We start from the raw sequence: 24,714 nt of genomic DNA, 5'->3' as shown, positions 1-24,714 counted from the left end.
ATTCTACATTTATATACATCAAAAAAATTGTACATAAAAATTCTTGCTTTTGCAAATTGTACATATTTTGAGAGTTATTTGTTTTCAACATAATTAGTCAAATACATACAGTTTAAATTCCTGTTATATTTATAAGGACTTTTCATTATTAAACTAATTTTATTTTATTTTTAAGATTTTTTTGTATAACTTGCTACGTTTATTTTTACTCTCTTAAGTTGAACTGTCAAAATCGAAATGTCAAGTAATTACTGTCATGAAAACCACTGATTTGTGTCGAAGGATTCACAATTTTTTTACCTTGTGATTAATCAAGACTGTACTATCTATACGCATTCTTTAACTTTGGGTGTAACCACGCATGTTTTGATCAAATCAATTGAATAATGTTTCGCCTACCCATTTCGATTATCACGTTCGGCATTGTTTGTAATGCCTTCGCTACAGTTCGTTCACAATCGATAGAAGAAGAACTTGGAAATGGACGATATGTGATCGAGGGTCGAGTCTTCCCACCAGACGATAGCGAACTAAAGTCGCCTTGGCAAATAGACACCCGAATACACGTGAATGGTGGAGAATACATCGGTTTTATAAAAGACGATGGTTCCTTTACAATTCACAATGTACCGACGGGATCGTATGTCGTTGAAGTTATTAACCCTGACTACATGTACGAACCAGTTAGAGTTGAAATCAATTCTAAAGGAAAATATAGAGCTCGTAAAGTGAATTATATACAAACCTCTCAGGTCATACAAGTTCCTTATCCATTAAGAATGAAAGCACTAACTAAATTTAGATATTTCCAAGTCCGTGAACAATGGAGGCTCACTGATTTCCTATTTAATCCAATGATTATAATGATGGTTCTACCTCTTCTTTTAATTATGATTCTACCAAAAATGATGAATGACCCGGAGACCAAAGAAGACTTGAAGAATATCAGTAATATGGCCAAGATGTCCGAACTACCTGAAATGTCTGAGATGTTCACCTCCCTGTTCAGTGGAGGAGCAACAAAAGCCAATGCAAAATCAAAACAAATTAAGAAGAGGCAGTAACAACACGTGTGTTAGTAAATTGTAATAAGTATTTATCGAATACCTTTGTATATAGAGATATTAAAATCCTCAATAAAACTTTAAAGAATTTATGTGGTATATATTTTATTATTTTACCTCTATATATCTAGTTTTGTCTAAATATTTGCATTGCCAATTATGAGAGCAGTAGATATTTAAATAATTTGAAGCTTCAGATCTAGACTACGAAACCTCTTAGAATTCAATAGATTCACCATGCGGGTGCCGGGTCCATCGCGTCGCAGGGAGAGAAGCTTTAACAGTGCCTGGGACTTGTGACCCAGGTGTAGGTTTAAGGGGCCCCTATCTAATGCGCGTTAAACGCTCACCTCCATCATCCAAGCTCTCTCTACCAAACCAAATTTGAAAAGAACCTACTAGGGCTGCCTTCGAAGTAAGTTTCAAGAATGAATCGATATTAGTCCTGGACAGGCCCAGGTCTTTTAGAAGGTTGTAGAGATTTAGCCGTTATCCTCTCGCTGCCACGACGAAACTATTTCGAGAGAGTTCGTAATGTTTATTGACCTTGAAGGTATGGTCTTTGGGGACGTTGGTTTCCCAAGGAACCGTAAGCTCTATTAACACGCTTTTTAAAATTCGAGAATACATATATATATAATCCATGTATTTAGTGTTTGGTTCTGTAATAATTTCTGAATAAACGGATAATCTTTGTAGACCTCAAATTAATACCCTGGCTTACTTTAAAAAAAAAAAAAATAAGCCATATTTTTTATGTGGATTTAAAGAACACAGTATGTTAAAGTTAACTTTTGTTTTATTGGGAAGTGTTCTGTATGTTAATTCTGTTTTAAATATTAAAAATAATCTACAGTTCATGCACTGATGCACCATTGATTGCTGTTAGTTACTAAAAGTGTACAATAGGTTATTAAGACGATACAAACAACAAATATTTTGTACATATTTTATTTGGAAATAAATCTATGAAGAGTCAAAAAATGCTCACTCGGCTACACTAACCACGATCGTTAGTGTATAAACTTACACCAAATTACACACAAATATATATAAAAGTAAAAAAAAAACTCAGTCATTGGTAATTTTGGACGGAAACTAATTAAGTAACATAACTTACTAATTATACAGAGATTCCTTTGATATTTTCTTTACTTACTCGTTAAATAGATCTGGACGGCAATAAGAAATTTCATTCATATCATTGACGAATATTCAATATAATCTTTATAATTTCATCTGATCATTATGTGAACAATAATATAATTTTATTCAGTTAATAAATATTTTTGTTAAAAATTCTCATAATTTGTATATTGTGTATATAATAATAATAATTTTTGATATTGTCTTAGACTTCAAGGCATTCTGATCGACGTATTCCCTCCGACTAAAACACTCATACATTGCATATTAGTATTAAATGTTAATTCCAGCTAAATTACAGAAGCTACGTTGAAAATTCATTATCTAGTAACACTAACTGTCTAAATTATTTACACAGACATGCATCATGCCTCGGCAAAGATTGAACACAAGGCAAGGATGCATTAAATGCAACTTATGGTGTAATCTTTTCATATGGAAGATACAATTTTCTGTTTTATACATTAATAAAGCCACGCTGTTAAAACATATTTGAAGTGACCCATTTGTCTTGGTGATGGCTTAAAGTACTAATCGTGTATATTATAAGGGTAAAGTTTAAAGCGGCTATAAGACTATTACATGTTATGTAGCACACATTCGTCCTCCTGGGCACAGGAGGTGGTAGTTACAAACTTATTTAATATACCGATGAAGTTATATGAAGAGGTCGGCATTACATCCTATACAAAATATTTAACTAAATGAACACTCAAAATAATACACCGCTGGGATGGAACGGAGAAAAGGAAAAGTCACGTTTATTTTGTACAGATCGTAAGTTTAGCAAAAAACAAAGCAGACAGGTTGAGACGATGTTTAATAGTTTGATTATTTAAAAAGTGTACGCGACGGTGGTCTGTTAACTTTCTTCTTACGTCTATGTTGAACGATATACAAACATATAAAAATACTAATTTACATTCCAAATTTGGACGATCATTCAGAAATAGAATCCTGCAAGTCGTCTATTGCATGTTCTATGTAACGCTCATTATTTGGCTGTTTTAAAGTCTCGTGTTATCTATCATGTAACTAACTATATCGAGGTTACGTTCGTACGTTCCGTATGATCGCGGCGACGGTCGCCAGTAGCAGGAGCGCGGAGGCGGTCAGCGGAGCCCCGGCGTTGTAGATGGCGCAGTACGGACACTGCGAGGAGCCGCACACCTCGCAGATGTTCAATAAGTAAGTGGGGAGAGCGTCGAATATCGTCTCGTTGAAACGTTCTGGAAGACATTACAAATGAAAACAATATAGTATTAAATTAAATTTATTAAATGAAATATTTTTTTTATGTCAGTTTTTATATTTGTATATATAGAGCAGAATACGATTGAGGGTTAATAACAGCGAGAAGTATGGAAATATATAATGGGAAGGAGAAATGATGTAATATTATAATTTTTACTTCAAAGATGAGTTCAAGTGTTCGCAGAAGACGTGGTATCGATACGGTCGGTAACTCACCGGGTGCGTAGTAGTCGTACACTCGTATGGGGAGGTATCGCGACATGTTGGCGACGGGGTACCAGCGCTCGATGGTGAAGTTCACACAGGTCAACTCGTGATCCAACTGGTTACAATTATTGTATTTTTAAAACGTGAATTGTTATACATGAGACAGAGGTTAGGAGCATTGTGGATTATTTGTGAGATGGCATACTTTACACTACAAGCCAATTCAATAGCAATAGAAGTTGTTTTAAGTTCAACGGTTATAAGAAAAGTTTTTCAAATATAGACATTTGCAATTTATAAACAAGGGTAATGTTCCACATCATAGTGTTAACGGATCATATTATAACTAACGTAATCAAAGTAGAACAGAATCTTCCCGGGCTGGTATCTGGCTCGCTGTAGTTTGGGAACTGTTCCACTCATGACGTATCCGTCAAGTCGTTGCTGTTGTATCATGTAGCCGGTCGGCAGAGCTGCCTCCAGCACCGCCAGCCCCGACACCGGACTCTCCGACAGGTGAGTCCAGCTGAAACGGGTAACATTATTGTAATATATATATAACGTACGACGACTGTACGACACACAGAGAGGCTGTTCGTAGTCCGCTGACAGAGATATGTAGTTAATTCTATACGATACCTTAATACCGTCTATTGAAGTTTTTATTAGTTTTCTATTTAAAGTATTACACATATAAATCGACCCAATTTTTCACCTTCACGCTTCAACGACACGGAGGACCGCTAGTTGGAAATAGTTCAAGTTAAGCCGGTGTATAACGTTTATAGTATCTATAATGCCTACTAAGCTCTCCCTTCATACCTGGCGCATGTCTGGTAGTGTATGTGCGACTGATTCCGGCCGTAGTAGTGAGCGCGCGCGAGGAGGGCGAAGGCCGGGCGCGGGGGCTGTGTCTGGAACCGCGGCGTGTCCACGTTGTACTGGACGGACATCTGAAGGATGGCGTACCCCGCGCCGCGAGCTGTCACCTTCACTGTACCCCAAGCGCTGGGAATCTGATGGAAATTCACTTTGTATTATATTGTACCGTCATTTGTTTAGTACAACCTTTCAGAAAGTGGGCAATAATGCCCCCTTAAGGGCGCTGCAGGCCTGAAGGGGGGTAATAAGAGACCCAGAAAAAAATAGGGGCGTTATGTAGAGAGGCCTGAATTTTACTTAGCTGGCATAAGTTATAGTGTTTTTCAGTAGGTGAAAAAAATAATTAATTCTCAACTTGGGCAGCAGACAAAATATGTTCGGGAACTTCTTGTTTCGTATAAATATATTACGATATGACTTACAAATATATTGCAAAAAATGGCAGAGTATTACACAGTTATAATCATCACACACATTTTTGGGTTAAAGTTATGATCATTATCACAAAATCGCTTCAATTAACTTATAAGGCAACGTTACTGATGAGGCAGAACATATTTAATGGGTTTAATGAATCATAGATGTGAGTACATGTCAATATGTCACTTGGAACGATGGTAATAGCTTTGAAATTGAATTAATTTATAGTCTGTAGGACATAAACGGTAAGTATGTATTATGTAAGGAGTGGCTCTCAGTTGATACTAACATCGACTGTCTGTAGCGTAGCGAGGTCTTGGTTCCTGACGGTGAGCGTCCTGGGCTCGCCGCTCAGCGCCACGGCTTCCACGCTCACCGCCAGCGAGCTCACGTCACGCAGCCGCTTCCTGTTGGTGTACTCGATCAGCGCGCGGAGGGCTATGTACGTGTCCTGGCAAATATTAACATAGTTTTCACATATATTGTCTAGTTGTGCCCGCCGACGTCGTCCATTAATTAAACTATTTGATAGCGTCATAGGTTACAGTCGTTTAGCGCCGTAACAGGGAACTGAGAGATTGAATATTAAAAAATATTAATATGCATACGAACCTGTGTGGAAGCCCAGCCGCCATCCTTGAGACGTTGTGAATTAAGCCACATAACGATTGGTTCGTTGTTGTCCTGGAACGATTAAAGCCAGTGTAAACCTGTGGTCTCATCGCTGTTCCATATTTAAATGTCTTTGGTTCAGGTTCGTGTCTACCTGATGGTCCATGCAGGCGAGCAGAGCGTAGGCCGTGGCGGCGATGTTGTTGGAGTCGTAGTTGTAGGGCAGCCGAGGAAGCAGGAAGGGCTTCTGGTTTTCCATTTTGTATGGAGGAGCTGGCACGGGTTCCTTGCCCCAGTACACCAGACCACCTGACGGACAATACGTAGATATAACCACAAATAAACGGCTTCTTTAAATATTAATGTGTCCATATCTTTATTTCTGGGCATCTTACTCGCCTACAACACCTGCCACGCTCGGGTACGTAGCCTCGCTATGAACTCGTTTAACCACATAACGTATGGAGTGGTTTTCGATTTTTCAGTCAGTAACCTCTGCGTATGATCAATCAAGTTGAGAGCATCAACGAGGGTTACAGATGAAACCCAGAAGTCTCTCCGTGTACAGATGACGACACACTTGTTTCTATGTTAATAACATTAAACAGCCTCTCACCCTCGGATCGCTGATGCCTCTTGAGTAATCTGAAGGCGTGCTCGGCGGAGGGCGCCTTGGCCGCGGTGAGCGCGTACGAGAGGAGCGCCATCGTCAGCGGGGAGCCGAACTCGTGGACGAGCTGCAGGTTCCGTTCCAACCACGACACTCCCAGCTGCTGCGCCGTCGACACGCGAGCTGACAGACCCTGCACATAGACACATACACCAAGTGCTCCAAGGCCGACAGATGTCGCTTAATGTCGCCGGAGTGACCTGTCACTTTATAATATATTAAACCAATTACAGTTTTCTGAAGAATATCTGAGAGGCTTTAGAATAATCGATGAATCGTAGTGGGAGTGAGATGTCCGTAACTATTATATCTAGAGACATGCCGTATTCTTTTCGTATTGTGGAATTAAAATCTTTTCATAATATAGTTCATGTACCACATAATACCATGTATATTATTAATTTATCAACTTAGTACATCAGCGCCATACCTCTCGTATCCCGAAGTCTTTGAGGTTCTTGACAGACTCCAGGGTGATGACGACCTGCGCCGTGAGCGTTATATTCCGCTGTAGTATTATAGAGTTGTTCGCCTGTAACCGACCGACACGTTACATAACCGTACATTGTTTCACACATTCCCTGTGTCTTATTCTTTAAATATGTCAAGGTCACTGTGATAGTAATTATATCTTAAATTTTAATGTCGCTGTAGGCTGGCAGCCATTTAACACCACCTTCTTAAGCTATTAAAGCTATATGAATCTTGATATTTGATTATCGACATCTACTATACAAATTAATACACCAGTGATGCACCCAGCGCATGTACCTTGACTCCCTGCAGCTGGCTGCCAACGTCTCGGTACAGGTGTGAGTCGAGCGGCACGACGATGGTGCTGTTAGCGTTCCGGTCGGCCGCCCTATGCACCTCCATGAAGGCGCCCCACGGAGCCTGGCGCTCCAGGATCCAGGACACGGCCATAGATATCACCTGGGATAACATTGCGGAGTGTCTCATATAATAACTATCCTAATAAGGGAGAAATATCCATTTTTTTAAAGTGTAAATGCTTACATCGGGATCGATGTAAATGTAGTTCTCCCATTCATTGAAGGAAGCTTCCTGGAATATCTTAGCGCAGAATGATGTCAACCACACGCTCGAGGACGACTGGTTCCTGAAGCACGACTCATTCAGTGAACAGAAATGTACGAACTTATATCAAAGGAAAGTTACATTGGAACTATGTTCAGATAAACTGCTGTAGTACTACGTGACCGTATCTCACCAGTCACTCCTGAAGTGTCCAAAGGATCCGTCCGCCTTCATGAAGGACAGCTGTCTCTGATACAGGATGTTCATGTGGTAGAAGGCCTCCTTCTCCAGCGTGCGGTTCCTCTGGTTGATGAGCCGCATGTACAGCGTCAGGTACATGTTGGCCGCGAAACTGAACATGTTCTGTTCCGCAGAATCCTGGAACCGAGGCTCGCTTTAAAGTTTAATACGTCGCTTACAAGGCCTCCACCGGCCGTCTTATATCAATATCTGCTTAAAAATGGAATTTTTAAATAAAAATATGAGATAGATGAAACTAATGTTTTCGGATTAGTACGCGTCATTTTATTAATATTTTCTTATCATCTTGTGTAACCGAAGTCACCGAAACGTCGCGAGTATGTGGTTATAAAAATAATCATAATAACGCGTAGTAATCCGAGAATAATAGTTCAATTTAAATGAATACTCGCAAAAGTCTTAGATCTCTTTATAAAAAAAGAGATAGTTATACATAATGTAAACAACTATAAGGCTTCAATGATCACCATCGGTAAGTCCAGCAGGCTGGTGGCGTTGACGGGCATGGTGGGGAAGAGCGGGCCCACGACGTCCCCTACTACGGAGATCCTGGCCTTGTTGGAGCCGAACACGTAGTAGCGGTCCACCTCGTACGGGATGATGGGAGTCTCCGTCACGTTCACGTGCATGTACTGGAACACGTAGGCGCGGTTGGACAGGTCCAGCAGCACCGACTGGTGGCGGTACTGAGGTATACCGTCCGCCTGCAAACATACACACGACGATTAGAACAGTTTACAAGTTCATATGATATATATATGAGAGAATGAGCTTCTACTCTGTTATTCTTTTCTGGAATTTTAGCTGAATATTAAAATAAACCACATCTATGGCATAATAAAGACTGGAGTTGTTTGCGTCAGATATAGTACATCAAACACGAGTGCACCTCTACGGTGATGTATTTGTGTTCTCGGTGCTGTCCCTGCAGCGTGGAGGCCAGCACGTCCACCCTGATGGTGCCGAGGCGGGCCGCCACCACGGGGATGTGCACCACGGCCGCGTCGCCCGCCTTGATGTACACGAAGAACTGGTGCTCGCCGAAAGACGTGCGGGGGTTGTACGAGCGGACCTGGAATATCGTCAGTTATTAATGATATCTAAGACTTCCGCGTGTATACATTGAAACAAGCTAGGGGTTTGGGATCTATGGCGCGTTTTTCATTAATTTATGTTGACGTTTCGTTTCCTTTGCAGCAATCGTGATCACGATTCGTTGTAAAATGATAAAAAAACGCCTAGCAATATCCGGTAAGGTCAGTTTCATTTAAATAATTTCTAATTAATAATATTAGTATTTCTTTATATTTTTTTTTTTTTGTTGAGTTAAGAATAAGGTTCGGGTAGAAGTGAATAATGTGAACTTAATTAAAATGTACATGACAATCAACCGCCGGCGTCCTCGTGTGGCGTCCCGGCATGTGTGGCTTCATACAAACAGAAACCGTGAATGAATACTACATCGTTGGAAAGTTTCATCGAAATACGCTCAGCAATTTTTTATTAAGAGTAACGAATATTCGAATATCCGTATACCCTCACATACTTTCGACTTTGTAATGTCGGTAGGAGTTGTAAGAGCGTAGTATACTAACGATGCCATTCTCCTCGACGTGCACGAACTTGTAGTCGGGTGAACTGGCCAGCACGACCACCGCCTCGATGTCCTGGGGCTGATAGTTGAACACCGCCACACGCAGGCCTAGCTGCTCCCCCTGGCGACACTTGTCGGGACCCTCCAGCTTCATGAAGAACGGCAAGATACCCACGTACTGGACAAACACATTACACAATATAATACTTGTAAAGTGACTAATAAAGCTCATCTTAATATCTCCCCCGCGGCACACTCAAATGCTGCATGAGGATCTCACGGTTTAAAAATAGCGATTATTCTCTCATTCTGAGTTCACAAACTACGTAAATTTAGAACCTTCGATACTTTTAAATATTTTTGTTAATCGATATATAACAATGTCTTTTATTATATTTGGAAGTGTCATAGCTTTATTTCAGAATCTTTCTGTTTTAATTTGTTCCTACATAGTAAGCCTACTTATACAGATCATGACAGAAGGGAAAATTGTTAAAAGCATTATCAAAATAATATTTTCAGTATATAATTCGTCTGTTGTCCCGTTACTTGCTGTTATATATATTTTATATGTGTTAAGAAAATGAAAGTAAGTGTCTGAGCAACATCACAACATGTTTCATTAAAAATGGCTTCTGAGAGAGCTCTAGGACGATCTCCAATAGTAAGTCCTGCTAGTGAGAGTGCTATCCGCACGGTGTGATGTAAATGTTGTGGGTTAAGTGATTAATCGGACATTATGGATACTGCCCGGGCGTTAATCACTCGGTCCATAACAAATAGATGAAACTAACGTGTAGCGGCTTGGCCAGCATGCCGATGCCGCTGGTGGGCGACATGGCGAAGGCGGAGATCGTCCAGTGCGCGGGCGCGGCGGGCACGTCCGCCGTGAACACGTACCGGCCGTGCGGGCCGATGTTCACGTCCCGCCACAGCCACGCGTTGTCGTACTGGCGCTGGATGCGGTTAAACCGGAACTTGCGGAAGTGGGACAGCTCGAATGAGTCCTCGCGCTGACCTGGAACATGTACGGCAAGGAATCAGACTATGAGACATCAGGCGAATGAGCTAGCACTGCTTCACCGAGCTGCGAGGATGATTCTGTTTATTGCTCGGTTTTCATCAATGATTGTCTTTTCTTATATTTAAAAGCAGTCGCCGGGCAGCGAGCCCGATAGAGAAAGGTCTGGACTGCGCTTCGTGGACGAATGTAATAAATTTGAATGTCTATACGAGAGACAAAGAAACGTCTCATTAAGGTTATTTCCGAGTGACGTTATCTATATCATTTTGATTATCATTTGGCAAGTTTGTCTAAATGTCCTAATTGCTCTAGACACATCCACACTAACAGTTAGCCTCGTCGGTGCGGTCGGCGCAGTCCGGGCTGCCGTCACACCGCTTGGCGAGAGGGTAGCAGGAGCCGTCCAGACACTCGCCGAGACCCAAGGACGAGTTGCAGGGGGACGGCCGCCGCCACACCGGCACGTCGCTCAGCACTATCAGACCCACGTATCTGATCACATACGAGTTACACGGACGTTATGAAAGAATTCATAAATAATGAGACATGCTCACTTCTATGGTTCTGTTAATGATTGCGATGTACGGAACCTTAAGATGACTCGTTATCAGGCACATGCTTCATTATTAAAATTGGTTAATGTTTGAATCTTGATCACTGTTACTAACTCGAATGTCCTGTTGGCGTCGATGCCGAAGCTGGCGGAGGGGAAGTACACCAGCTCGTCCGCGTCACCGAAGTGCGAGCGCCACGTGTACGAGAACGTGCCGTTAGTGGACTCGTCGAAATGAGACATCTTCGATAACACCTGAGAGAGAAGAGATGATGATGTGGGGATAGTAAATGAGAGAGAGAAAGAGATATCTCAGACGTAACAACGTACCTTAGCGTAGGTGAGTTCGTTGCCGGCCTGCATGGTGTAGAAGGCGTGGTCGATGCCGGACAGGCCGACGTACGCCCCCGGCTCACCGTAGATGGCCACCTCCACGCGCTCGCCTGTACGGTGCTTACGGTTGTTGATGTGCACCGTGAACTGGAACACGGACACACGACACGTCACTACCGACTCGACTACCGGCGGTCAGTAGGCAGTGGAAATGTACTTAACATAACGCGTTACTCACGTTGTTAGTGGAAATGCCATTAACGGGGAATGTGATGGAGTCGGCCAGAACGAGCGCTCGTCTGCGATGCGCCCACACGACCAGCGTGCCCACGGGAGCCATCTCAGCGCTCACGCCCACCGAAAATGTACGCACACCCTCCTAGACACACATAGTTCACTTGTTATGACACATTTCGAATCACTTTATCGTCATGGAGCTTCACCAAAGGAATCATGAAAATATGTTCGAAACGCTGTAAAGAATTGTTCAAACTAGCCTTTCTCAGTTAAAAGTTCTATAACAACACATCACAACCTTAGCCCGAGCTCCTCTCGCGAGGTGTCTTTGTATTCCTGTACATAGTTATTTCATCGTATCACATAATCTGTAGTCACCTGCATCATTTCTTGTCCACTCGTCAGAATGATTCCCTTGGACATGACGACGTAGTTGAACGACTCCATGTAGAAGTTACTTTGCACGTGGAAGACGATGTACTCGCCCACCTGAGCATACACTAACATACATTAATATCATTGATGTCCAAGTGAGCACAAGCGACATGACCTGCGATCGTGATCAACTAAATATTAGTGCTTGCTATTGGACACCGTGTTGATGGTTTATATTGCTAATAAAACGCTAGCTCGTAACAATATTATAAACGTACGTAATTAATTTGTCCAGAATTACCACAGAACTATATCGATATATATTTTTAGCATCACTATTATTTAAAATTATTCATCAATAAAAGCTCCTGTCATTTTATGAACGGCAACTACGTGCGTCGCCGTAAACTGTGTAACTAAAGGCTGTAACGAACCCTGGCGTCTGTAGTTGATGTGGACACTCGGAGGTGGTGATGGTTAGGGCTCTGGTGGGCGACGAAGTGTGCGTCAGCGGTGGCTCGGCCTCCCGAAGCGTCCACCAGCGACGCCGACAGACGGACTCCGGTGATGCCGTTCAACACCTCGCGGTAGTTGGGGTCGTTGTCCAGTTCTGAGGATGTCATACGAATGTAATGTAGCTGGTTCTGTTACCGGAGTACTAATCATATCATAATTAAGACTGTTTATATTAGGTTTATTGATTTGCTGTAAGACTATTATTCAGCTCAGCACTAATAGCGAAACAGGGTATGACTAATGTACATGGTACATGTATGGTCTAATGTACATTCATACGTAAATTTAGAACCGAATCTATTGTAACGGAAGGAGTCGAGGATAGATAGACTCTGGAATTCATAAACGTTCCGTATATAGGTCGGTATGACGACACATGGTACTGACTGAGGAGCTTATAAAGGTCTAGTTTGAGATGCCACACGGCGGTGTCCCCCGGCACCAGCGACGGCCGCGGCACTTCGATGGCACCGCCGCGGCCCTCCAGCGACGCCGACACGGACAGAACCGCGCCCCGAGCCAGCCACCACGGGAGACGAGACCCGTCGTGGAAAGACACCGCCATCTGCAAATAGTAAATATAACATTACAGTGACAAGTGGCAGACGAGTGGAACAATAGCAGTCAGTAAAGATCATAGCGTGGACTCCCTCTGACGAAAAACAATAGAAACTTCGTAAAAGCGTTAAACGTTTAACGCAACCTTGTTAGAAGCAGCAAAAGAATTTTCATTTTAATAATAAAATGAACATATATGAAACACATCAACGAACAGTATTGAGTTGGAGCGGAACCAGCGCGCGATTAACTTCATGCAGATAACAACAGTACATCACAAAACACTCGGCGATAAAGAGACCACTCACATAAACATCAAAAGGCATATGCGGCTTGAAGACTTGCAGCTCCCCGCCGAGGAAGGTGACGGCCAGCGAGGAGTTGAAGATGCGGGCGACGCTGTAGCCCTCCACCACCTCGTCCAGGAACGGGTCGCCCACGGTCGCCGTCACGATCACCTCCACGCCCTCCAACGACGGCACCAGCTGCGCCAGCTCCGACATCGGGTACTTGAAGTCGTACGTGCCGTTGAACTGGACACGCAAGAGACATGACGGTGTTAAACGCCTTCACACGGAATAGTGCAGCACATCACGCGCAAGCCACGCGCTACACCAGCAGCGCAGGGTTGCCGCGTCACACATCACATTACATTGTACTCACAAATCTTAAATAAGGCAGCTTGTCGTTGTAGGGATTGTTGTAATAATTATTATATGATGTAGTTGTTGGGTAGTTGTTCATGTTGTTCATGTTGTTGTTGTTGTTGTTGATGTTCATATTAATTTGTGCGATCTCAACAGGGTCTGGTTTCGGCATCCAGAACGGGAACTCCTCATCCTGTAAGTATATTTGTTAGTCTTATTTGTTACTTAACAACCTCTAATAAGCCTACATATAATTTCTTTCCGTATCTCATCAACTCACAAAGTTAAACACCCTGGAGACGACCTTCTGCGTGTCATACCACCAGTCGGGATGGTCGAGCTGGTTGGGCTGCCCGGGTCGGTGGTTGAGCTGCCAGCGTCTATCCTCCTGTCCCTGGTCGTACTGCTCCGTCTCGTTGTATAAGTAGGGATTGTAGTTCGGACGTTCTACGGTAACGATTGCATTATATAAAACTCTAATATTCAGTGATATAAAAATAACCAAAATATATTTTAAGCAATAACTCGACCAGACGAATGAAACTAATCTTAAGAAATAACAGACGGTTAAGTAACTGTGAGAGCGGAGTAGCACAACGAGCTTGTGAAGCCTGGGAGTGACATGTTCATGTAGCAAAACATAGAAAGAAAACAAACCAGTCTCGCTGACATCGACATTAAAGATAGTAAGTACCGCTTACATCAACTACTACACGAGACAACGTTGTAAGCACAACAACAGAGTCAGTATCGAAAGGAATTCCATATAGAATAAACATCAATGACATCACACTAGAAGGAAGAAATGTGTATGAGAGATAGTAGTCGTTAGCAATATATACGTGTGTTGTATCTGTGTTGCTGTCTCGGCCTGTACGACGGCACCGGCCGCAGGGTGGCGCGCAGGGTGAGGTTGCCCCGCACAGGAGCGCCCGACGTGTAGTTGGCCATCACGCGACCGTGGATGAACCCGTCCGTGTTGAAGAAGAAGGCCGGCATAGTCACGTTCACCTACACGCGACGTTATTACATACACATCGTAATATATACCTTATGTGTTATGACTTAAAAGCTCCTATCGCATATATTAAATGGAGACTAAATGCTTTTCAATAATCAATTTAAATTTAGCCACAAAACTAGTGATATGTGAATATTCCGTTCCATTGAGTAATATGTGCGGGATCTCGATAGTAGGCGTGGGTATATTTGGAGGTCAATAAGTGTTTTCGACTCTACCTCAAACCTGGTCTGATAGTACTCCTCCACGAGGAAGCTGGCCTCCTCTCTCTGCCCCAGCGCCTCCACCCTCACCGTCCAGTCACCGAACACAGGCTGGTCCGACAGGGGATACTGCAGGCTCACCGTACCAAAGTTACTCTGCAATTTATGAATATGGTAGTAGTTAATGTGGTTAGGTTTATACGAAAATATCCCAGAACGACTTAGTACTCGTGGGAAAAATATTTGTGTAATCATGAAAGAATTGAATTTGTTATAATATTATAGCGTTCGCACACTCCACGGCCCACACATAGAGAACTCATGATGGGTAAAGTTAAACTTGTTCTGTCGCAAGTCGCATTACAGTCGACCGCGGGGCAGAGGGTAAGTCTAAGCAGTCTTTGTGTAGTCTTGCTAAGCTACAAGCTTGATAAGCTACAAGATATGATATTGTCACATATAAATGTGAAGGGCTCACTGTTTTCGTATTCTAATCAGTGATTTATCAATAAAAGTTTAAAATATTTTTGATGTCATTAAAAATATAATGAAGCTTCAAATAATATAATAACTAATGTAACTGTATAATTTGTGTGTGAAGTCTGTCAGCGTCGACAGTGCAAGCATCATCTTTATAACGGCCTCACGCCACAGAGTCCAGTGCTGGGAGACGGCTGGCTCCGGAATCACTCATTGTGTTATTATCGAGTATCGAATTTAATTCAGTACCGGACGGGATCGCTTAACACAATGGACCTCGGCTCGGGTTCCTTAGTTAACTGTCGTGATGTTTGGAACAGTAACATTAGTTCTGTTTATTACGGTTTATGCTTGGAATGTTTATTACTACATGAAGGTACCTGTCTGGAGAGCCACCTCTTCATGATACGCTTGTTGGGATCCAGTATGAAGACGTCGATGGCTCGGCCGAACGCCTTCAACTCCGTGTTGATTGGAATCACACGGAACTTAACTGGAAACGTTCACAAAACATTGATAGTTAGATAAGAAAGTCAATAACCCACACTCCAAAAACACATTAATACTCAGTTTTTCTTAATGGCAGTTTTCTGACTTAAAAGCCTTTTATATCAATCAAGTTATGCTTGACAAATTAATATGAAAAAAATCTCTTTGGAAACATTTCGCTTCAAGCCAACGTATATTATATCGACACGTGATTGTGTCTGATATTGGATGAGAAATAAAGACTGGCGCTAAAATATCCTCAATGTTGCTCATTAAACAGCACCGAACATACGAGCTTTAAAATGAAAACCAGACATGTTATGGGAGATATTAATAAATATTACTCGACTATTTATATTCCTTTATGTTTGTGTGGTACAACACACAGTGACCGAGTCTCACCAGTCTGCGACTGCATGTACACCGGCTTGTCCATCTGTATGAAGATGGTCATGAATCTCTGTGAGAAAGTCAATTTTGTTTCGTTAACGAAAGCTCTCCCTCCAAATGGATCGTCCAGGTAGAGACCTTCCACGCGCAGCCTGTAGTCTCCCGGCACCGTTGTAGCGGGCACCTGTGTATATCAACATATTATTCTATATTTAACATTTGCAATTATATAGTAACTACTTATTTTAATGACATTGTATTTAAAAACATTTTTCTATAGTTTCATTTTATCTGTATTCACCTGTTTATCAAAAAATATTTCTAAGTTACTGTGAGAGTTATAATGAGATATGTTATAATAATCTTAATGGATACCTAACATGCAAGTTAGATTGTGGTGTCATCACAAATTCCAATTGATTTACCTAAAGATCTAAAATTCTTATAGGGAATATTTATTAACAGGTGTAGGCATAATGGTGTAATAGACAAAACAACTGGAATGCAATACTTCAGTGATTGCTGCTTTCAATGTTGCCAGTATCAAAAGAATATGCCTTCTATATTTTCTCCTCAATTTAATTTAACTTTAACTTGTTTTATATTTAATTTTATATTATACAGATTATATTTTTTCCCATGGTCTTATCTACATAAATAAAAATCAGTTCAATCAATATTCATTAACAGCTAATAATTACCCTCATATTCAAAACCTCAGGAACACCTTCCTTCACTCTCTCTATAACATCAGCTATTTCCACACCGTTACATGAGATGGATGCTCTGATCGTCATCTGGAGACGAGCTTTCAGAATGTTAGCTGAGATCTTATATATTTGCCCCGGCCGGATCATTCGAGATGCAACAATGAAATAGGTGCTGCAAAAGTAATTACATAATTAAGAACTGTATCTCATTAGTTATTAAAATTGATAAGGAAGTGATTGTTATTATATTTATACCACATTTAGTACAGTTCGGGTTAATAAGATGCAGATTTGTATGATTTAAACTTACGCTTCATTTATAATAACACTATCATGTTCCAACTCCGCTCCCGTGTATGAAGTACTGTATGTTCTACTGGTGTCGTAAGTCTGTCTTCCAGTATCTGTCTTATATGGATTCTGATTGGTCCCTAGGTCATTACGGTCGTACTGATTGTATCTTTGCTCGGTACTGTACGGATTACGATTTATATCGTATTGATTACGATTTGAGAATCTTCTGTTAGGATCATACGGATTGTCATATTTTGGATCGTTGGTGTTGAGATAATTGTTTGTTGGGTTCACTTGGTAGTCAGGTTTGTATGTTTGAGATGAATAGTCTTGAGCCCATGTTGCATTTGTTATTATAAATAATAATATTGATATCACTTTGAGATTCATAGCTCAGTCTTTTAAATTCACAGGCCTGCAAATAAATATCAAAATATTTTATTTACGATTAAATGAAACATACAACTATTGTATGGTTTGATTGTACACCTTATTTCTAACAGACCTATACAAATAACTGTTTATTTTCTTCACTTTTTATTGTATTACTCTTAAGTAAATTTATGTTGTCAACAAAACACGAGCTTATTGATATTCCAATTCAAGGGTACGCCTTCAACTAATATATAAAAATTCTTACATAAATATGTTATATTATGTTTTAATAAAGGATTAACCCTATTTTTAATTTAATAATAACAAACACTCACCTAACTTGAAGTTAACGCCCATGGAAACGCCTAGCTTTGTTATATTTTGGACAAGATACAAAATTATTTTATTCATAAACAATTATTTTTATATTATAATGAAATTAATTAGTTAAAAATTATTTCAGCGGACAAAAATATTCCGTTACTGTTCACATTACACTTAACACAAAAAATTCAACCAAAGCCAAAACTTGCTCGGCGCAACCGCAGTAGACACCACGCCCGTGACAATTTGAATTGACAGCTTTTATACAAACTGAAATTTGCCGGTGTCCGAAATTAATTCTAGAGTAGAGTACACTATCAACAGTAATGTATTGGTAAAATTTTAAAAACATTTTTTTTATTTTGTAACAACAATGTATTAATATAATTTATCATCCAAAGATTCAGTAGTGATCTAATTTTTTTTAGAATTTAAACTTGTGTTTCATGTATTTGATAACCTTTGACTAATATTTATGGTATTTTTACAAAAGAGAAAATTCCTGTTACTATCACGTTCCCTCGCAAAACTTTTTTGGTCATGGTATGATTTGTTACTTTTGCATTCACAATTACTTAATGTCTTTGATTTGGTTCGATAAAAACTTGTTGATACCATGATAAATATCTTAGTTTAAACAGTCACTTCACAATTGTTTCTGGACTCCTTTAGGTTATGATCTAAGGATGAATAAAACTACTTGATATAATTATGTTATTCATCATAATCCATGTATTATTACTCAGGTTTTAAATGTAGGTACTTAGATTTTATTAATAGCAAGAAGTGAAATTCTGAATCCAGAATCCGATTACAGATATTTGGTTTCGTGATGCTCGTATACGCACGTTTACCATTTACTACACTCATAGGTATCGGTTTGTGGACTGCTTTAATTTACATTTCGAGGGACTTTTTCCTTAAATTTACAGGTATTTTTGCTCATCGATACTCTACGACTAATAAATAGATTATTTATTATTCAAACTCATTGCGTGTGAGCAGTAAGTTAGGTAAAGTACAAGCAAGATAATGAAGACCTTACTTTTCACGCAGTTATAACTTTAGCAGGTATCTTATTAAGCATAATTTCGTCTATATTAAGGACCTCGATATACTTACTTCGTCCATATAATTTCGCCGTAATTACGTTGCCAGGAGAACATTACTGATGGATTTTTTAAAATTCTTTTGTAATTATAGAACTCATTATAGTTATATAGACATACTTTTTTTTGTACTTTAATCAGCAAATTTTTGTCATAAAATTTGATGATATTGTTACTGTAGAATGTGTTTTTAAATTACCTAGTAAATAAAAAAAACTCATAAATATTTGTTAGAGAAGTGCAGTTCTTTTGTCGACACTCCTAGTATCCGACCGAATTCTGCAAAAACAGCCGAAGAATTTGACGAAAATAAAAGTAAGGATATAAAAGAAGCATATATTTTTTTAATGTCAATTCAAACCCAAACAAATGTAACAAATTATTTCTACCGCAGTAAGTTTCTCGACCGCCAGTTAGTTTTATTCGGTCGGACACTAGGCTTCGTACTGAGTGGGACAGAAAGGATATGCCCTCTTGTTCTGTCGGAACTATTTTCATCATTACTTCTCTATGTCTCGGGAGATTAAAAAAATGCATGATGTTGTCCAAAACCAATGGAACTAAATGTAAAAAACAAAAAGGGCAACATGGAAACGTATATAAAAATAAGGCAAGATGTTTATTATCTCCCACTGCAAGCTGATATTTTACATTAAAGTGTACATAGGCACATCGTTAGGGATAACAAAATAAAAAATATACTGATTGATGAAATTCTAATTAACCACTGAATTCTCCACAAGTCAGCAGGACTTCATAAACAAAGGAATTGATAGAAAAAAAATCAAATTATCACAATAGTGTCAGGTGTGGTTTGAGACCGGTGAAGCGACATCTACTGTCCACTAACAACAACAAGACGAACAAGAGTCTTAAAGGGATCGGTTGCTCCGGGGCCTCCATCTCCTCTCATTGAAAACTCATCTTACGCCAGCATCCAATTTATCTTTTGACAAATAAATCTGTACAAAATATATTAAATATATACTCTGTAATGCTAAAAACTGTAACGCTACCTCATCAATAGTTCAATCACGATTATTTAAATGATTCAAAACACAACTTCACGTGCAAGAACAAACATGAACGTATCGCGGCCGGCGACTATATACAAGTCAACATTTAATACAATACAACAGTCCTCAGTCTCCGTCGAGAACGCCGTCGCTGCATCTACTCTGTCTCATAATTCCGTTTCATTAATTTCATACATTCTGCGGTGTTAGAGTCTAGTGTCGCGTATCGCGTCCTTTGCTTACGGTCCGTGCGTGGTATCATAATATACATAGTGATCTGGTCGTAGTGTGCGTGGGCGGAGGACGGCCGGGGTTAGTTCCTGTCGGCCTCGTCGCAGTCGCGCGAGATGTGGCCCGGCTTGCCGCACACGTAGCAGGTCTTGGTGCCGTCGGGACAGTTGCGCGAGATGTGGCCGGTCTTGTTGCAGTTGTAGCAGGTCTGGTTGGAGTTGTCCCGCCCGCCCTCGGGGCAGTTCCGCGCGATGTGCCCGGTCTTGTTGCAGTTGTAGCACGACGGCTCGTCGGGGCTCTGCGCGCACTCCCGCGCTATGTGCCCGGTGCCGTTACACCTGTTCATACAGAGAAGGTTTACACCAGACGTCAATATTTTCATCGATAACTCTATATATAACTTATACGGCTAGGTCAGTAAAAATAGCCGGTTTTTTTTTTTCAACCAAATACTAAAAATCTAATAAAAAGTTTTTTTAGGCTAAGGGTCACTCACTGACCATAAAATAATAAAATGGTGATAGATCCAGGTGGTACTACAATCGCCTTCTAAAAAGGCACCTAAGGGCACAAGTTATAGAAAAAATTACTGTTGTGAATATATAAAATGTTGTCCCTTTATTTCTTATAAACTTTTTCACACATTACCAAACAGTGAGCATTACAAAAACGTTTGCAGGACATAAGAGATGCTCAATTTTATTATCTACAATAAAAGTTTCAATAACTGTTGCCCAAGAAGATATTACCAAAAAAAATTTTTTTATGAGAGGTGGCAAACGAGCAGACGGCCTACTTAATGGGCAGCAGTGACCGGCGCCCATAGACATCCACAACAAGTCTTATGTTGTAGATGCGTTGCCAACCTTGGTCATTGAAGAAGAGAAAGGGCTGGGAATAAGGAAATGGCAGGGAAGGGTGGAAACAGGGTAAGGGCAACCGGCTCTCTCTCTCATCGGACGAAACGCAGTCATTAAAGGCTAATTTACGCCAATCATCTGTGAGGGCTAGAAAGTGACCCTCAAGCTTAAAAGTAAATAAAATTAGATCGGAAATTAAGTGCGAGGTTAAATTCTATTTCAACCGTACTAAAATGAGGTGACCTTTGAGTGAGATCCTATTTTTACAACGAAATTGCTTTGATAATTTTAACTGCAATAATTTCCTTAAATGCCTTCGGACATGTGAATTTTCGAAACATGGAACGTTCTGAACGCCAAACGAAGGGTGTTTTATTTTAAAATGTAACGGTATGTATCATGGGGTCCATTTGATCTTAGACTTGAAAATCCTGTTCTGAGATATCGACGGCAACCCTCTACAAATGATGAGATAATTTCCCATTTTATGCTAATTGTTATATTCAGGCGCGTCATTCCTTCGAGGCGTTTAATTAATTACCACTCAAATTCAAAGAATACTTTATCCTTATATGGAGTTATCGTTTATGACTTCTACAGTAGTGACGTGAAGATGTCGATAAACGAGAACTATCGATAATGAAAGTGGTGTGTGCGGGGTTCGTTGGCATGTCACCTATAGCAACGGTCGGCCTCCTCCTTGCAGTCCCTGGCGAAGTGGCCGGTGCGGTTACATTTGAAACACTTCTCCCGCTGTCGGTTGAAGCCGGCGTCTAGCGCTCCGACACCGCTCTGCGTGCACTCGCGGGCGAAGTGCCCCTTCCTGTTGCACTTATAGCATACGCTCGAACTCATCTCTGAAACAATCGACCACAGAACTTTACTACACCGCACGGATCACTATATAACGTGAAACTCGTTCCATTACAATTAACGACATCGTTCTGTTTATAAGTTATACTAATAAAATTTCACGTATAGGCTTAAGGTTAAATGTACTATCAAATAATAAAATTATGTTAATTATACATAAAATACGAATAAATTAAATGGATAAAAATGGTGAATCAGTTCAAACAACTGAGTCATAAGGTCAGAATTGGTGACGATAAAGGTGATCGTCCTCTCCGTCTCGTTCGCTCTAACGTAGAACAGCACGTGTGTGACGAGGCTGGATGGAGTGTGTGTATGTATGTGAATTTGTGTAGATGTAGGGTGTGTATGTGTGTGTGTAGCGCACGACCCTGGCCGATAAAGACGCTACCAAGATCACGGCTACTTGCGCAATGAACCGCACTAATTGTTTAGTGAGTAAGGTTTCTAATACAGACAAATTTTATTAACTACATACGACGTTTAATCTGACATGAGCGTCATGTTAATATTGTTAAAGAAATCAATTCTCCTGTATTCAATCATATTAATTTCTCATTAATTAATAATTTCGAAGTAGATAAGATTTTTTATTCTGTAGGTCAATTACTAAGCGATCATATAGAAATTATCAGATATGGACAATTCATGATTGATTATATCAGAATACTAGCCGGTGATAACACTGTATGGTAATTAAATGAACTACACGGACGATAAAAAATATATGTTAACATCATCACATGGAAAAATACTTGTGATTAAGTAACAGTGTGAGAAATGCTATGAGAGATTCTAAGAGAAAAATATGTTTATTACAAAACAATTTAATTCACATTATGAAAACTATTAATAAATTGATATAAAAATTAAAATCAATCAATATAATTGAGAAGATAAATATTTGTGTGTTCAGTATTATTAAGCAAATCTAAGGCGACACAAAAAATTATCTTATATAAAAAAAATATATATTATTCTATTATGTCACTCGATTTTATTGAACACAAGTAAAATATATACATGACCTTACAAAACACAATCTACTATACAGAACCAACCTCAGAAGTGCTCATTGATGGTACAAGAAATGATTTAAATACAATAGAAATTTCTGTCCATGGCAATAATAAAATGTGTACTCGTTTCAAAGATACACTAAAAATGATTTAGTCGGTTTACATAGACTTACCAGGTTATATAATAATAAATAAATTTATGAAACATAAACAAATTGATTCAACAATGTCGTTACATTCCATGAGAATATCTAGATGGCTGCCATTACTACAAACTTTCTAAAACACAGACCGCCAAACATTTATTTATACAACCATTTTGAAAGTAACAATAACAGTGAAAGTACATTTTTCTTGTTTTAATTTTCATGACTGTTAGGTACATAATGCTGGCAAAAATATTATTTAAAATTGGAATGCTTTTCACCTACTATCGTTATTCAAATCGTAAAATAAAAAGTCCAAGGAAAATTGTATTGGACTTAAAGGATCATCTCATGCTATTGAGAATTCTTTGTATTACTGTCAGTAAGTGTTTAATATTCACCCCGTGTTGAGAGTGTTAACAGTCTATATTTCACATTAATAAAACATTGATTATTTTATTGCTTTATATTTGTCATAACCTATCAATCTGAAGTCTTTTGCCAATCACAAGTTCCAAGAAGAATAAAAACAACTGTTGTCTTAAAAAAAATATCAATGACTTGCTAATCTAACAGAAAGAGACTCAACAGTATTATGCCAATATTCTCTTCACCCATTATTTAATATATATAAGGTGAAGTAAAAATACTTGTCAGGGTTATTAAACCTTAGGATTAATTTAAATTTAATTTTTTCAATTTAAAAGAACAAATAGTCAGATATGTATCTCCAACTTGGCATTAGAACAATTTGAATAGAAAAAAGATAATAATTAATCACAGAAAGTATCATGAAATCTTATTTGAATAACATTGTCACATCATTCACGATACAGGTTATAAGTAGTAGGTACATTGTACAATAACCTTTAAATGAAAAATGCAGGTTATTCCACTCATTACTATTACAAGGTTATAATGACATCTGCTTATGGAAATATCATATTAGAGATTCACATATCAATACTCTGTGTGCGCTCAATACATCGTAATTAAAAGTACTTTCTCATGCATTTGTGACTATATCGGAATGCGTCATGTGAGTAATGAAAACTTGAATATAGTGAAGATTATGCGTAACAAGCAGTGAGAAAGCGTGGATATTCTAAATTGATCATCTTCAAAACTAACTCATAATGAAGATTATGACTTATACATCTTGTCTTTTCTGAAGTATAAGTATGTCGATGTATCTCCGTTTAGTAGCACCACGTTCATCAATCGACCTTAACACATCAGGACGACTTATAAAGTATTGAAACTCACATAGAAACTTGCTAGAAGCATTCATTATATTATATCGCAGGTGCGCAAACACTTAACGAATTTATGAACGCGGTATAATAAGTAAACCACGTGTAGGGTACCGGTAGCGCGCCTTTTGTACCACTATGTGCAATTTTACACTCACCTTTATGTTATGGAACTTCTAAAACACTTAATACACTATTATTTGGATCGTTTATCGATCAAATATTTAAGATTTTTAAGAAATATGTAGAAATTTATGATGCTATGTTTGCAAGGAAGCCAGCCACCATCACTACAAATTCGTAAAAGACATTACGAGCATAGACTCAACAATAATAAAAAAAAAGTTTAAACACATTCCTATAATGTTACCATGATGAAATTTGTTTACTAAACGACACCATTGAAATATTATTGTAATAGTTATTTTTAAATCGTTAATGACGTAAAAATAATAAATAGTAGTGATTTTCAATTCTGTCATTGAGTTACCGGTATAACTTGTATTGTTTTGTAAGAAATTATTTTGCTA

General features: G+C 39.3%; 3 protein-coding genes across 3 annotated transcripts; 1 reads left to right on the top strand and 2 right to left on the bottom strand.

The window, feature by feature from the left end:
* Nucleotides 1–239: 239 nt before the first annotated feature.
* On the top strand, nt 240–1,156 carry LOC116771756 (ER membrane protein complex subunit 7). The gene has a single exon (XM_032663712.2). It carries the CDS (start codon nt 387–389, stop codon nt 1,062–1,064), a length of 678 nt encoding a protein of 225 aa, XP_032519603.2. The 5' UTR covers nt 240–386; the 3' UTR covers nt 1,065–1,156.
* An 843-nt stretch (nt 1,157–1,999) lies between these two features.
* LOC116771655 (CD109 antigen) lies at nt 2,000–17,923 on the bottom strand. Its single transcript, XM_032663547.2, has 33 exons — nt 17,689–17,923; nt 16,995–17,393; nt 16,676–16,856; nt 15,987–16,158; nt 15,476–15,588; nt 14,631–14,771; nt 14,234–14,402; nt 13,672–13,838; nt 13,408–13,584; nt 13,053–13,277; nt 12,574–12,751; nt 12,105–12,280; nt 11,674–11,784; nt 11,297–11,437; nt 11,056–11,205; nt 10,841–10,980; nt 10,501–10,664; nt 9,943–10,166; nt 9,150–9,326; nt 8,444–8,626; nt 8,022–8,258; nt 7,487–7,671; nt 7,273–7,375; nt 7,027–7,188; nt 6,686–6,787; nt 6,202–6,388; nt 5,740–5,894; nt 5,586–5,657; nt 5,263–5,424; nt 4,494–4,687; nt 4,023–4,197; nt 3,681–3,786; nt 2,000–3,439 (listed from the first exon to the last, which is right to left on the bottom strand). Exons 2-33 carry the CDS (start codon nt 17,366–17,368, stop codon nt 3,261–3,263), a joined length of 5,382 nt encoding a protein of 1,793 aa, XP_032519438.2. The 5' UTR covers nt 17,369–17,393; nt 17,689–17,923; the 3' UTR covers nt 2,000–3,260.
* Nucleotides 17,924–19,388: 1,465 nt separating this feature from the next.
* LOC116771670 (CCHC-type zinc finger nucleic acid binding protein-like) lies at nt 19,389–24,504 on the bottom strand. The gene is made up of 3 exons (XM_032663563.2): nt 24,343–24,504; nt 21,570–21,750; nt 19,389–20,371 (listed from the first exon to the last, which is right to left on the bottom strand). Exons 2-3 carry the CDS (start codon nt 21,746–21,748, stop codon nt 20,116–20,118), a joined length of 435 nt encoding a protein of 144 aa, XP_032519454.1. The 5' UTR covers nt 21,749–21,750; nt 24,343–24,504; the 3' UTR covers nt 19,389–20,115.
* Nucleotides 24,505–24,714: the final 210 nt, after the last annotated feature.

This window comes from Danaus plexippus, assembly GCF_018135715.1.
Source record: "Danaus plexippus chromosome 16 unlocalized genomic scaffold, MEX_DaPlex mxdp_31, whole genome shotgun sequence".
Classification (NCBI taxonomy): Eukaryota; Metazoa; Arthropoda; class Insecta; order Lepidoptera; family Nymphalidae; genus Danaus; species Danaus plexippus.
Note: the sequence above shows the minus strand (reverse complement) of the source record. Positions and strands in the feature narration are given on the sequence as shown.